Below are 14772 nucleotides of genomic sequence, written 5' to 3' on the forward strand. Positions count from 1 at the left end.
AAATATTTTTAAATCAATAAAAGTAAAGACAAGTTTATTGGTTATCTTTACCAATGAGCTGCTTTATTCTTGATCTTTTGTATTATTTTACTTTTAGAAGCATATTTAAAGCTCAGTTTAGGAAAAAAGATCTGCCAAGCATCTGGCACACTTCCTGCTGCATTACACCCCTTGGAGTGGGAGGGAAAGCAACCCTCATTTAATTTGTACATTTGAAAAATGCACGGAGGAATCGTGAAACTAATCTAAAAAGCAAACAAACATCTTTTTATTGTAGAATACCCCAAGGATAGAAATTCTTTCTGATGCTGTAATTCTTGATTTACTTTTACACATACATCTTTGATTTTATATAGATAGCATGGGTGAGCCTTAGCTCCTACATCACCATTCTGATGGTTTAATTTTGAGACTTTTATTTTAAGGCAATACATTGGCAAAGCCCAAAGCATCACTAGAACAGAAGAGCACACACAGTGACAGCCAGCGCTGCTCCCCTCCCTGGCTGTCCGGCACACCGTCTCCATTGGCATTTCCAACGTACGGTTAAGGTATTAACCACCTGCCCAAAGCTGGGTTGGACTCCGGGTTCACAGCCTCAGAGGAGGCTGAAGCCTCCACGGGAACGGGGCTGTTTCAGTCAAACGCCTTTCGAGTGCATGGGTTACGTGTCTTTGATGCATGACAGCCCGTTAGATGCTTGGGCCATGTAAGTGTTTAACGTACAGGACGGCTTGGGTGTCTCTTTGTTCACCAGATGTTCCCAGAAGAGCCTCTTCCTTCGCAGACAGGGTCGCTGCCAGGCTCCCGGTTAGGATCTACGCGTTTGCTGCGCCACCTTAAACCGCATAGAGAGGACATCTCTTATCCCAGCCTCTATCTCATCGTCGGCCTGCACAGACCCAACTCCTTTGGGAGACCCCGTTAGAATCAAGTCCCCTTCTTCCAGGGTGAGTATTTCGCTGATGTAGCTGATCAGGTAAGGGATAGAGAAGATCATCGAGGAGGTCTCCCCCTCCTGCCTAAGCTTTCCGTTCACCTTGAGCCAGATCTTCAGCTTGTGAGGGTCTGGAATCTTCTCCTTAGGCACAAAGTCACTGACCGGGCATGATGAACTGAAGCCCTTGGCCAGGGTCCAGGGCAAACCCTTCTTTTTACACTCCTCCTGGGTGTCCCTGGCCGTCATGTCCAAGCAGAGGGCATAGCCCGCCACGTGCTCCATGGCGGCCTCCTGGGCCACAGCCTGGGCTCTCTTCCCGATCACCACCCCCAGCTCCACTTCGTGGTGCAGGTTGTTGCAGTAGTAGGGCCGGAGGATGGGCGAACCTTCCCGCACGTAGGCCGAGGAAGGCTTGAGGAAGAAGATGGGCTCCCGGGGCGGCACGCTCCCCATCTCCTTGGCATGCTCGGCGTAGTTGCGCCCCACGCAGACGATGTTCTTGCCCCACTCCCAGAAGCGGGACAGGGGTTTGGAGGAGGCCATGCCCGCGGCGGGTCTCCTTCTCCGGGGACCGCGGGCGCCCTTGGGGTGTCCTTGCCGGGCCCGGAGCCGCGCCGCCGCCGCCGCCTCTCCTCCGCCGCCCTCTCCTGCCTGCCTGCTCCCTGCCCGCCGCGGATTGCCCAGGGCAGCCGTCCGCCCTCCCGCCTCCCTACCCTGGTTAGCAAATCGCCCGGCCCGGGCGTGCCGAGCGGCAGCGGGGAGGGAAGGAGGGGGCCGGCCGGGCGCAGCGCCGCCCCCGCCGCACGCCGGGCTGGGGCCGGGGCCGGGGCCGGGGCCGGGGCCGTGCCGGCTGCCGCCCGCCTCCCCGGGGCCGGCCGCAGGGCGGGGAGCAAAGGTAACCGGGCCGGGCCTGGGCACCGGGCGGGGCGCGGCGCACCATGCTCGGCGGGGGCTGGCGGGGCCTCGGCACCGCCCTGGCGGCCCTGGGAGCTGGGGCCCTGCTCCGAGCCGGTACGTGGGGAGGGCGGCGCGGCTCGCCCGGGGATGCGCCCCTGTAGGACCCGCCGGGCCGGGCAGCGCCTCCAGGGCGGCCGGGCCGCGGGGCGGGGGGGGGACCGGGGCGTGGGGAGCGGTGGGATGTCCCCCTTGCAGCGGGGCCGGGGTCTGTGCAGTGACCTCCTTGCAGCCGGTACCGGGGCGGAGGGGACGTGCGGTGACCCCCCCTCTCCCTTGCAGCTGGAACCGGGGAGGGCGCTGCGCTGTGCCCCCGTACAGCCGGCACCCGCAGGGAGCTGGGCGGCTGCAGCACCCGGCCGTGGGTGGCCGGCCCTGGGGCTCAGCCCGCCTGGCAGCGGGTCCCCCAGCAAGCTCGGAAGTTTGATCGTGGTTTTTCTCTTCTCGTTTCCCGGCTCAGGGGTGCACCGAGGTTTTTAAGCTGACTCACAGCCCCAAGTAGGTCAGTATCTGCTCAGCTGGAGCCTGTCTCTGTCGGTGGCTTTTCACATCGATAACCCACCAGGGAGGCTCCTGCGGTGGTTTTGCGCTGCTAAAGCCCTCATTATTGCTCTGGGAGGAGGGCTTGGGGGACTGGGGCTGGCATTTAAACTGGATTTGGTGAATGGCAGACTTTATTGGCAATGTAAACAAAAAAACCAAAACCAAAACTGTCTAAGCTCTGCATTTAAATTTAGGGCCTAAGTTCTGAAAGCGTCTCCTTGAACTAGAGCTTGGGCTTTAGTTTCACAGCGTCTCTGGGGAGTCTTTCCAGAGGCCTTTTGCATCACTCCCATTTTAAGACCTGGCCTAAATGAGTGAGAATCCACTGGAGTTAACTGCCAGACTTGGAAACCCTGATGCTATCTTGGGAACAAATATGTCAAACCCAGTAATCAGCACCTCCTAAGTTCCCCAGGTTGCAGGGTGGGTGCTGCACTTTCCAGGCAGGCTTTGCTCCACCAGTGGGTGGGTGCGTGCCCTGCCCACGCTGGCTGGAGCCGGCTGTGCTGCCAGCAGCGTGTGCCAGGCGGGCAAGTCGAGTGGGAGTGGGTGTTGCCCTGGGTTTGTGGACCAGCTCACTTGGTATTGTGTGGAGCCACAAACTCGCTGGGTATCCATAAAATATCTGCGTGCAGAGTATGTAAAAAGTGAATGTAGTGTTTCTTATGAGGCAAGGCAGGGATGTTCATCTGGCTATGTGCGTGCAGTCATTTTTGAGTGACAGCCATGTTTGAAATAGGAATTTTCCACTCTTTTCTCTAATAAAAAGAGTAAAACAAAATGCTATGGAGAAAATGTACGAAGCACCCCTTTTCTGAGAAAACCTTTTTTACACTGTGCTGCTGCCTGCTTGCCTTCAGACTCCAGCATGTATGCATTTATGTGATAATGTTAACGCTTCCCATCTGCGAACCCTTTCCTCTTGGCGACTCAAGCTGCACTAACAAACTGTTCCAGAAAGCTGAAGCGTGTGATTCAAAGGCTGCTGGTGTTCTGCTCTCCCCAGTCCTCTCTGCTTCAGGCATGAAGTCAGGAAGGATGCGTTACAAAACTGAGCAAAAATGAAGTCATTGGGCATTAATTTTGGAGCAGACCGGCATGCGTTACAGTGATCCTGAAACGATCTGTGTTAGTGCTGGGCCAGGGCAGGGGTTACCTATTGCCTGGGGAGCTTCTCTGAGCACAACTGGGGCTGAGAACGCCCTTCTAGTAAGAGCAGCGCTGGGCGTGCGTGAGAGCGCTTCTGGTCTGCTCGCCGAGTGGGCAGGCTGGAAAGGTGCAGCTTAGCTGCAGATGGGAATTCAGAATGAGTTTCATACTTCGTGGATGTTTTCTCATTCCTTTGTTTAAATTACATTTTAGAAAACGTTTCCTTATGTGGTGTAGCTTGTTTGTTTGTTTTGTAAGAATTGTGAATTAAACATGCAAAGAGACTTTGGGATCATGGCCAAGGTTAGAAATGGTTCATAGGAAGAAAGCATTTTAAGTATGTGAATAATTCCTTTGACTTGAAGTCAAGGCTGTGTTTTCTTCTGTTTGTTTTTTTGTTTTTTCTTCCAGTTAGTGTCTAGTATGCAAACAAACATGCAGTATATATAGCTCTTGTGACTGATAGCATCCAAAAGTGCTTCATGTTAGGGAGCAGTTAAAGAGCAATTGATTTTTTTTTTTTTTCTTTTTCCCTATCAAGGAGTAGTAAGGGTTTTGTTTTGTTTTGTTCTTTTTTTGAAAGGATTCTTCTGCTCCAGAGGAACACTTGGCAGGTATGGATACTTTCCTCAATACTACATGCCTTCACTGTCAAATACCCAGTGCATGCCTATACTGTCATGCCTTGGGGTTTTCTTTGCAGCACTGTGTTTAATTTTACTACCATCTCCCCTTCTTACCTCCCTTCCCTCATAAGCAAGTGAGATGGCGGAGGTAGAAGGGGGGAAAAAGTTCTGGGCAGGACAGTTGTACCAGAGCCCTGGCCCTGGCGCTGGGTGTGCAGCAGCAGCTGCATGCCCCAGTCAGAAGTTGGAATGGGATTTTGCAGCCTTGTTGGCCCCGTCGGTCTGTGGAGCTGCAGGGTGGGGGCTGTCCATGTTGGCTGGAGCCAGTCTGTGGGGCCGCTTCTCTCTAAAGCAGGCTCTTATCAGGCGTGGGCAGGACTGACCTGTTTTGGGAGACTGGGGCAGGTTGATTAGGAGCATGGTGACCCCTCCCTTTGGCACTGATGGAGGTGACCAAGCACTGAGCGTCGGGAGCCTTAGGGAGAGAGTCAGTGGTGCAAAATGAAACAGCGGCTGAGCCAGCACCGTTCAGACCAACACAGTCACGTTCAGTGGCATGCGATGGCCTTGGGCGTTAAGACAACTGATTTCTGACTTGCAGAGACTGATGCTTCTTTCCCTGCACGTGTATGGACCCAGGCCTGAATTGCAGTGCCCCAGCAATGGAAGACCTTGTCCTCTTTGTTTCCTTTCCTTTTTTTTATGGCAGAGCCTCTTAGGGCTTGGTTGTTTCTTTAAGAACTGCGTATCTGTGAGTTGAACAGTGGGGCCTGGGTTATTTACATCTGGAATGAGATTTTCTTCTTGGATCTGATTAAACATTTAACCGAAAGCAAATAGGGGGAAGCACTGCTGTTGCATCAAGGTAGCCTGCGAGTAAGAAACCTGCCCACACTGCGTGCCTGGTACCTGGCCAGGTGGGGAGCCTTGCCTTCCATGCAGAGAGCCTGTCTTCTCTCTATGCACTGTGCAGGATGCGATTTCCCCAAGTAACAAACCAGATGTTTCTGTTGTAGCAGTGTGTGTATTTCTGTATTTCTCCTTTTTTTTTTTCCTCCTTTTTTGTCTTTTGGCTGTAACATAGCCTTTTGTGCTTTTTTTGCAAAGTCACTGTCCCAGGCTGACCTTTGTCCAGCTGTTCCCTCTCTGTTCTGCCTTCCTGCCCCTTGAAATCTTCTCTCCAATCAAGGTACAGCGCTTTCCCTGCATGAGCACATCTCTGGGAGCAAAGTGTCCTGTCCCTCTTCGGTGCAGCTGCAGGGCACCAAGAGCCTCCCGTGCTGTGGGACACAAGGTGACACAGCCAGGCACTAAGGCTTTGTCCTGTGGTGGCCTCTCTCCTCTTCCTCTGAAGGAGGCGTGTTGGGCTGTCCATACCCTTCCTTCTGTGGGGCCATGGGCTGGGGGACCTGCTGTGTTCTGTCCCACTTGTTCCCCTCCCTAGGCTAACCTGAGGTTTGACTGTTTTGCGGTCCCCAGGTCCAGCACAACTGCGAGCTGTCTTCCTGCACACGGAGCACGAGCGGAGGAAGTCGAAGACGGTCACACAAGCCGACATGAAGGTGGAATTACTCCCAGCCCTCACAGACAACTACATGTACCTCCTTATTGATGAGGAAACGAAGGAAGCTGCCATAGTTGATCCTGTGCAGCCCCAGAAGGTAATGCTGTCTGCTGCCCTTGTGAGCAGGGTGCTCACTGCTGCGGGTCTGGGAGATCCTTCCAGGTTGCCACATCCACGAGAGAATTAGTCATACACTGACTCAGGCGTGGGGGAAGGGCAGGAAATACTGGCCATGCATAGGTACGGGCAGGGCTTCACAGGTAGTTTGCTTCTGGGCTCAGGCAGCTTGGCCCTGACTTCAAGGGTTATTGACCTGATTTTGGTTTTTGCCCTTAGTTTGATGTAGTGCAGGAAAGAGGAAATGGGACTGAGGGCTCAGTCACGGCTAGCTGGATCAGAGACCATGTGTCCTGACCTGTAACTACGACTCGGCAAAGGATGAGCTCTCTGCAGAGTTGTTGGTGTGGTGCTCTCAAACCTTGGAGCAGTTGTGTCCAGGTTACACCAGGCACCAGGTGTGCTGTTAAGTCATTTCACGTAAGTTGTAATGCTCTTGCTGTGCCCTGTGCCTGCAGGTTTTGGATGCAGTCAAAAAGCATGGCGTGAAGCTGACCACCGTCCTGACCACACATCATCACTGGTAACTGTCTGCTCTAGTGGGATCTCTCTTCCCTCTGCATAAACACAGGCAGTCAAGAATTGTTGCTTTTCTGCATCAAGTCGGTCTTCTCTAAGCAGGGGCTTAGATGTGAGGAGAAAGATCAGAGCTCAGGAAGTGTTCCCTTGGGCTTGCTATCACCAGATGCGTTGTCTAGACTGCAAGCTCTGTGGGTCAGTGCCTTTAACCTTTAAAATGCTGACTTCTTCCAGGTGGCCAGTGAATAAATGTGTGTGAAGGTAGTTGTGGAGTGTGGGAGGGAGCACGCTCACACTGAAGTGCTAGGACATGCCTGTACGGCGTGCTACTCACAGTCAGCGCTTGTGGGAGTATTACCTGCATTGCAGATTAACTCTGCCAGGGACATAAAGATGAATGTTCCGCTCTAGCAGTTTTGCAGTGCTGAACCTGAGTAACCTCTCCTGTGGGTCATAGTGGAGCCATCTCTGTGGCTGGAGAGCCAGCCGTGATCTGCCAGGATCAGCACCACAAGCGAATGCTGAGCTGTTTGGACTTCTGTGTGCCTGCTCCACGGTGTCTTGTGGGACACTGAATTACACATATCCCAGTTATCTCAATCTCTTCCTGCCCTAGTTACTGGAGAGTTGACCATGAGCCCCTAAGGCTGGTGTTTCCCAGCTAGGTATGAACCTGTGGGGGTGTGGTGGGTTGACCCTGGCTGGGTGCCAGGTGCCCACCAAAGCCGCTCTATCACTCCCCCTTCTTAGCTGGACAGGGGGGAGAAAATATAACAAAAGGCTCGTGGGTCAAGATAAGGACAGTTTAATAAAGTGAAAGCAAAGGTCGTGCGTGAAAGCAAAGAAAAACAAATGATATTATTCTCTACTTCCCATCAGCAGGCGATGTCTGGCCACTTCCTGGGAAGCAGGGCTTCAGTACGCGTGGTGGTTGCTCCGGAAGACAAAAATGCCTTCCCTTCCGCCTCCCTTTACTTAGCTTTTATATCTGAGTTGACGTCATATGGTATGGAATATCTGTTTGGTTAGTTTAGGTCAGCTGTCCTGGTTATGTCCCCTCCCAAGATCTTGCCCTGCCCCAGCCTGCCATTGAGGGAGGGGGCAAAAATGTTGGGGAGACAGTTCCCCCCTCTCACTGCCCTAGTTACTGGAGAAATTGTCTCCACTTGTGTTGATGTGGCATACCCTTTGATATGAGGACAGTGTTAGAGACTGGGACACTAGTTGATCAGAAATGATCACGTTGAAGTTACCATTGCAATATGAGTTACGATAAATTTGTCTTCAGCTCTGCCCAAACCATTTTTCTGACTTTCCAGGGACCATGCTGGAGGAAATGAGAAGCTTGTAAAGATGGAGACGGGGTTGCGTGTGTATGGGGGAGACAGCAGAGTTGGAGCACTGACACAGAAAGTGTCTCACCTTACATCACTCAAGGTAAAGGGAATGAGCTGCAGGACTTGGTTGGGGGCATCTCCCGTTTTTGTCACAGCTTTAGAGCTGGACCAGTGTGGTCCAACTTGAGTTAATATTGTGGTCACAGCTCTCTTACCTTTTAACATCTCTTGGATGTAGTTGATAGTTTAAGTACAACTTTCACCCTTTTCCAGCCCTGTGAACCATAACCCCTCTGTCTTGTTTTGGCCGGTGATACTTCTTCATTGATGAGAACATTGGCATGGCTCAGACACCTGCGTTGCCTGGGGCGTGCTGGGTGTCCATGTGCTCCTTGACAGCTACCTTAACTGGGGTGGTCAGGACAGATGTGTGGAAGGACAGGGCTTGTGCTCTGCTTAGAGCCTAGTTAGCACCGAACAAATGCAAGTGGTCCTCTCTGAACGAAGGCTGAAATACAGGGTGAAGAGAAGGTGGGCCGGCAGCGCTAGCTGTCTGTGTTGCTTTTCCAGAGCTAAAGCAGCAAACCTTGTTGGTACCTAGCTGTTTGTTTACAGATGAACTGGCAGATGACATAAACTGCTGTGAAATGTGCAGGCTGGTATGAATATCACTGCTAGTCCTGCAGTGCACCTTTGGGGGGGGACAGCAGCAAAGAAGGGAGAACAGAAGTACATGGGAAGGTGTGCAAATCAGGGCTGTGGGGGAAACATCCCCTTGGCCTCATGAATGTGTTTAATCCTTCCCTTTTCGTGAGTGTCATCCACTTCTTCCCTTCAGCTTCATTTTCGTTTGGAGCTTTTTACACTTGATTAACTTTGTTGAGGATTTTGTGTTGCTTTGGATCTGTTTGCTCTTACTGCCAACCAGACGCTGAGTCACTCTGTATGTAAATGAAAGAATCTGGTGGTTCTCTTTGTCACAACACCTGCTAGGAGGAAACAGCTCCCTTCCAAGTCCCTGCCATAAAACCCTCTTGCTGGACTCTCGCAGGAGCAGAGCTGATGTTTACTGGCCAGCTGTATGAGAATTTGTCTGTAGGACTACTAGACCATTGTAATAGTTGCAATTCTTTTCTAACCATACAAATGCTAGCAAACAGTAGCTTAAGCTCTAGTCTTCTGCCTTCTTCTCAGGTGGGATCTCTTAATGTGAAATGCCTCTGTACGCCGTGTCACACTTCTGGACACATCTGTTATTATGTGACTAAGCCAAATAGCTCCGAGCCACCTGCTGTTTTTACAGGTGAGGAGTTGGGAGGTTACATTGCCGGCAGTCTGTGTTGCAAAGGAATAAGCTACCCCTCTGCCTGTGTGCTCCTGACTCTGGATGTGCATTCATCCCTTACTGCCAGTGCAGCAGGTTAACATCCACATCTTGCCCCCTTACCAAGTGCTACCAAGTAGCAATTGTAGATGAAGGTGGTGAAACCCCTCTGGGTTTGTAAGCCATTGCTGGACACCCTGCAAGCAACATCAAGAGCAATACCTGGAGGAGTCCTACATCTAGCATTTTCTTCCTTGAAACGAGCTGTTGGTTTGCTGTCTCAGGCCAAACTGTGGCTGATACCAAAACCCGTTGCTTTTCCATATATCTGTACTCATGTCTGTTAACAAAACTGAGAGAAGAGAAAATAAGGGAGTAAGAGAGGGCTGGTGCTCCATCGCTGGTAGCCAGGTTCTGGATCCTGTTTTGGAGAGTAGGGTTCCCCCTTCCCTGAGACTGCGCCCAGTCTCCCCAGACTGCCATGTCATCCCTCTCCTGATGGGCATTCTCCAGAGCTTTCACCAGCTGCTGCATGGAAGAAGTAACGGCTTAAGCAAGATTTTAGGGAGCACTGGGGAGAAAATGCAGAGGCGACTCATCTTTGTTGAACTTCATAGCAAAGAGAACAGGTGTTCCTTGTCCAGTCTAGAAAGGACAAGAGGGGACAGCAGACTGCCCACAGGTAGAGAAGTGCTGGCATGTTTTGCCTGGTGAGGCTGTGGGGTTTCCTGCAATTAGAAGTTGCGTTTGCCGCGTGGGCTTATGTAGCACTGAGCCCGTATGGGGCAGCAGTGTAGCCTGGTGCTCTCTGTGCCTTCTGCTGAGCTGCAGCCAGGACAGCAATGGCAGGACTGAGCCCTCGGGGACCGTGTGCTCACGCTTTGGTGTGAGGAGACTTGTCTGGTCCTGATGCCGTGTCACGCCTCCCTTGCAGGTGACACGCTCTTTGTGGCTGGTTGTGGGAAATTCTTCGAGGGAACCCCGGAGGAAATGTACAGAGCGCTGATTGAGATTTTGGGCAGCTTGGACCCCAAAACGGTATGAGCCTCTCCTTTTGTGCTAGTAAGTTAACCAGCCAGAAACTACTACAGACATCAAAGAAACTATCTTCCTAATAATACTGTTGTGCAAAGAGAGAATTTCTCATGTGTTGAAGGAATGAATGCTTACATCAGGAATTGTCTTTGATGCTGAATAGCTGGAGTCGTCTGGGAAGGAAATACCTGCCCCAAATATGTTTGTGCTTTGTGGGGAAAAAGTAGGGGCTGCTTATTAAAGGCTAGCGAGCTGGGATGCCTGGGCTCTTTCATCAGGCTTGCCGTTAAATTGGCAGATAGTACTGGCTGATAAGTCCTGGCTCTGTTCCTGTGCATGTCTCTGGCGGAGAGTGTCGTGTGTCCTGGAGGGCTGACTCTGTTGTTCCTGCTGTACCATAACATCGATGATGGTACCTGACACTCTACCTTTGTACCTTTAGAGTTACCTGGTGTCACTCTTCCTTTTTCTTCCTAGAAAGTTTACTGCGGTCATGAATACACAATCAACAATCTCAAGTTTGCTCGACACGTTGAACCCAATAATGTCGCTATTCAGGAAAAGCTTGCTTGGGCCAAGGTAAGCTGGTTCATCCTTTGGCTAGACTTTATGCTTTCATGGAGGCAGAGCCTCTCTGAGGAGGTAGAGGAGAGCAGACAGTGTTGGGGAGAAAGAGAGGCTGAGGGAAGGGAGTTAAGAGTCAGAAGCCGCAATATGTTGTGCGTCCAGGGGAGTGACGTGTTGGGGAGCACGGTTTGTGTGTGGCCCAGAGAAGACGATTTGCTGCCTGGTGGAGATGTGACCCTCCCTGGAAACTTCTTGGTATAATTACAGGCTGATGTCCATGTCTGTCTGGGAGGGTCAGCTCGGTCCCAAGTCTCTCTGCATGTGCCTCAGTGCTTGTCTGTCCGGCTGTGTGCGTGGCCCTGGGAAGGGCCTGGCCCGAGGAGAGCTCAGGCAGTTAGGTGCAGCACTGAGCCTGCGTGGTTCCTATACAGGATGTTTCTTGTTCACTAAAACATTCCTCATTAAGCAGAAGTCTCTCCCTTGTTACAGGCAAAGTATGACAGTGGTGAGCCAACCATACCTTCCACCATTGCAGAAGAGTTTACATACAACCCCTTCATGCGAGTGAGGTATGGAGGAGATGTGGGTGTGGGAGTGGTCCGTGTGTTTGGAGGGGGGATGTGGGAAGGAGGAGGTCTCCAAAGAAAGAGCTGTAAGTGGGGATTGCTCTCCTGCCTCGCATATTCCTGTTCTGAGGCCTTCAAGACTCTCCTTAAAATATACTCGCTGTCCTAGCAGAAGCTTGCCGCAGTGAAACTTGAAGGGTTGTGGTGAGCATCTTTGCCAGTGCTGAAGTCCCTGACTCAGGAGACAGAACAAGCTTCATTGTGTAATTACGTTCTTTCATCAAGCAGACTTTGGCAGACAGGCACAGCAAAAGATGCTGTTCAAGGAGTAAGAGTGTTTGCAATTTCCTTTTGCCAATGAGCGTTTAAACCAAGGGAGGTGATAAGCCTGTGCCAAAGCCCTGAGTCTTTGATCTTCAAGTGTAACATTTCCCCTTGATGCAGGCGAAACATGATAGTAGTGACTTCATATATAAGATTTTTATCTTTCAGTCTTTGCATTTGCTGTCCCTGGTGTTCCCTCCTGGCAGGGAGAAGACGGTTCAGCAGCACGCAGGGGAGACCGACCCCATCCGAACAATGGGGGCCATCAGAAAAGAGAAGGATAACTTCCGAGTCCCGAAGGATTGAGCACTCTGCCTGGATCACTTTAATGTCAGTTTAAGTGTAATTTAGACTATTCAGATGTTTTAGGAGTTGAACCTTCTGTTGTGGTTGAGACAGTCATATTTAGGTTTTTATTTTGTTTTAATTAAGGAAAAAAAAGCACTTTGTCCTTGTTGAGATGTTCTACAGCATATTTATATTATGATGAAGAATATTTATCCTTCTGTTGCTGGCTCTCAAACTGTCACATGTCACATGCAGATCATTTTACAAGTGTCGGTACACGGCTCAGAGTCTGGGGTGGGGAAGGGTCAAATCTTGAGGTCTAGGAAAAGCTCTTGTTACTTTTGTAGGAGCCTGACATGAATGCAGACAGTGGGACTGGGGCCTGAGATATCTTCATTTAAAACAGAGACAAAATGCAGTAACTACATTGCCAGCTGAAGATTTGAACTTTTTGTCCATGCTGCTACTTAAACAAGCACTTCTGAGTCTGTTGCTTCTGGCTCCACTAAAACCAGTTCTCAGGGACAGACCTGCTCTGCCACCGCCATTTCAGGGCTTAGTTTGTGAAATACGCAGGGTGGTCTGGCCCTGGGAATGGCACACGGGGACTGTCCAGCTTTTCTCTTCTCTCTGACCTTCCCTGTCGTGGACTGCAGTAACTTTTCCAGGCAGCATGCTGGCTTAGAGATTGCACTGTTGCTTATACCCTTTCTCTCTTAACTTAAGCCTGTTTGCATGTACCTGCTTACTGCTCTTAAGTGTGAGCTGTATGTTAACTTGTATTAGTACCACACAAGTGAAGAAGGGATTTGTCTGCTGGTTCAAAATCCTGAGAAGAACTTACCTAGTGACTAACTGCGTGTCTAACAGATCCTCCAACAGATGCCTTGCTGCCGATAGCCAGAACAGCGGCTTTGTACCTTGCTGTGAGTAACGTGGCAAAGGAGCATTAATTAGCCGGGTGCTGTTCCCCAGCGAGAGAGCGACTGTTCTGGTGAGCACTGGCAGTAGCCGTGCTGGGCCTGGGAGACTCCAGCTTACGGGCCTGACTTACAGCAGGTGCTGTGTGCTGCTGGGGTCGGTCACCCGCCCTGCAGCCCCTGCCTGGTCCAGCCTCTCTGCTAGAAAAGCCGCAGAGGTGATGTTACAAATGGTGAGGGTGTCCACGTATTGCCAGATTTAAACAGGGCTCGGATCTCAGACCCCCGGAGAAACCCCATTAGCCTGGCATGTTTCTTTTCCTTGGCTGGTCCGTGGGGCTTAAAAGCCATCTCTGTTCTTGGACTAGTGCTGTATGACCCCTGACGGCAGCCAGCTTGAAAACTGCAGGGAGGGAACTTCCCCTTGGGCTGTTTTTCTGACGCAGGAATAGTGTGTCAAAGTGAATGAATGGGATAAACTTTGGGGGAAAATAAATCCAGATTTTCCGTGAGTGGGTCACCCCCCTCCTGCACTTCCCATCCTCCAGCTCAGTCTTTAAACAAAAGAGATGGAGTGAAGGGTGGTAGGACCCAGCCTTGCGGGCTCGGCATCTGCGTCTTTAATGCATCTTTCTCCTAATTATATTTCCTTCCTTGTTTCTTGGTCTCAGCTGTGTACCGTAGATCTGCTCAAGTACAAGACATTTTCAAACAAATGTTTTGCAGCTGAAACTAAGGAAAGATTCAAACGATTTTGGTTCCAGTTTCTCCCCCTCTCCCCAGTGCATGTTGGTAATGCCACGATGGAGTCCGTAACCAAGGGGTGTCACTGCTGTAACTGTGGCCTGCTGTTCCAACCAACATGCTGAATGGCAGTGTATGAGCGGGATTTGGCGTAGCACCATTTCTTTATTTGCTTTAAAAAGGTAAATTTTATGTAGTTCAGAAAAAAAAGTGGTACCTAAAACTTTACCGCCTCCTTAACTTGAATGCTGTGCTGCTACAACGGAGCATGACTGTACTGATGGCTGTTTGACAAATGAGCAAATAAATAACAGCTGTAAACCGAGCATTGGCGGGGCGCTCTGGAAGAAGGGGGTTTCTTTATCTCATAATTTTTTTTTTTTTTTTTTGGTTTTGTACTAGCGATTGAAGTCAACCAACTGCAAGTGTCTTTCTGCCTAATCCTGGGGGGGTGCCGGGTGGCATTTTGGGATCCTCTGGGGCTTTATTCAAGGTCTTGTTACAACTGTATTTTCTTTTTGAAAGAAGAACAGAGCACGTTTCAGCGCTTGTTTCTTGCTTTCCAGCGCCGTTCTCTCCTTCACAAGTGGCATTTGGGGGAACCGTGGTCAATCCTGAACTGGGGCTTGTGCCCACCTGGGAAAGGAGCCGGAGCACGGCTCTGCTCGTGCCTGCCCTGCGCCTTCGGTGCTTTTTGGGCTCGAGTGGGTCGGAGGCTGTCCCTGGAGCTCTGGTTTGGGGCGTGCAGGAGACTTTCCCGGGACCTCCCCTCCTGTGCGCGGGACTCGTCCGTCCGTTCCATCTTGTGTCGCCGCTGTTCCCAGCGCCCCCCCCCGACCCATCCCAAGGATGGGGAGAGCTTCATCCCTCCCATCGCTGGCGGTGGGCGAAGCGGCTGTTTTTGCGACTTGCTGCGGTTTTGGGGTGCGGGTGGGGGGAACGCCGCGTGCCCCAGCCTTCCTCCTGGTTGGGCTCCCCTCCGCCGTCAGCCTTACCGCGACCTGGTCAGCCGCGGGGCCCCGCAAGTGGACGCGTGGATGCGGGGGCCCACGGTGAAATAGCGAGGGGCTGTTTCATCCCTCTGCCTCCCACCGCGGGGCTGCGGGGGTCTCACCCCTCCTGCTCTTGCACCGGCAGCTCCGGGAGCCGCATTGCATCGGGGCGGGGGAGAGGAAGGAAAGAAGCCCCCACGCACCGCACGGGGGGCCGTGCGGGATGTCACCCCGCCCCACGCAGCGTGATCCGCCCCGCACTG

The 14772-nt window shown here is 51.7% G+C and overlaps 2 protein-coding genes across 12 annotated transcripts; one reads left to right on the plus strand and one right to left on the minus strand.

The window, feature by feature from the left end:
• Positions 1–41: 41 nt before the first annotated feature.
• FAHD1 (fumarylacetoacetate hydrolase domain containing 1) lies at positions 42–1603 on the minus strand. The gene has a single exon (XM_030001729.2). It carries the CDS (start codon positions 1481–1483, stop codon positions 812–814), a length of 672 nt encoding a protein of 223 aa, XP_029857589.1. The 5' UTR covers positions 1484–1603; the 3' UTR covers positions 42–811.
• Positions 1604–1727: 124 nt separating this feature from the next.
• On the plus strand, positions 1728–13842 carry HAGH (hydroxyacylglutathione hydrolase). Of its 11 annotated transcripts, none has more exons than XM_030001725.2 (12): positions 1806–1835; positions 2355–2396; positions 4170–4200; positions 5320–5506; positions 5692–5873; positions 6352–6416; positions 7732–7849; positions 8944–9052; positions 10008–10111; positions 10586–10687; positions 11165–11244; positions 11772–13842. In XM_030001725.2, exons 5-12 carry the CDS (start codon positions 5769–5771, stop codon positions 11869–11871), a joined length of 783 nt encoding a protein of 260 aa, XP_029857585.1. In that variant the 5' UTR covers positions 1806–1835; positions 2355–2396; positions 4170–4200; positions 5320–5506; positions 5692–5768; the 3' UTR covers positions 11872–13842. The 11 variants fall into 11 exon arrangements, with proteins under 11 accessions (XP_029857581.1, XP_029857580.1, XP_029857579.1 ...); XM_030001724.2 differs by having other exon boundaries at positions 5320–5401; XM_041120235.1 differs by lacking the exon at positions 1806–1835 and adding an exon at positions 1886–1951.
• Positions 13843–14772: the final 930 nt, after the last annotated feature.

This window comes from Aquila chrysaetos, chromosome 25 (genome assembly GCF_900496995.4).
Source record: "Aquila chrysaetos chrysaetos chromosome 25, bAquChr1.4, whole genome shotgun sequence".
Classification (NCBI taxonomy): Eukaryota; Metazoa; Chordata; class Aves; order Accipitriformes; family Accipitridae; genus Aquila; species Aquila chrysaetos.

Excerpts from the sequence above, each read along its gene's own strand:
- FAHD1 (XM_030001729.2), bottom strand. The coding sequence starts at position 1,483 with ATGGCCTCCTCCAAACCCCTGTCCCGCTTCTGGGAGTGGGGCAAGAAC.
- HAGH (XM_030001721.2), top strand. The coding sequence starts at position 1,879 with ATGCTCGGCGGGGGCTGGCGGGGCCTCGGCACCGCCCTGGCGGCCCTG. Across the intron at positions 6,417-7,731 it reads CTGACCACACATCATCACTG|GGACCATGCTGGAGGAAATG; the intron begins GTAACTGTCTGC and ends CTGACTTTCCAG. Across the intron at positions 9,053-10,007 it reads GCCACCTGCTGTTTTTACAG|GTGACACGCTCTTTGTGGCT; the intron begins GTGAGGAGTTGG and ends CCTCCCTTGCAG.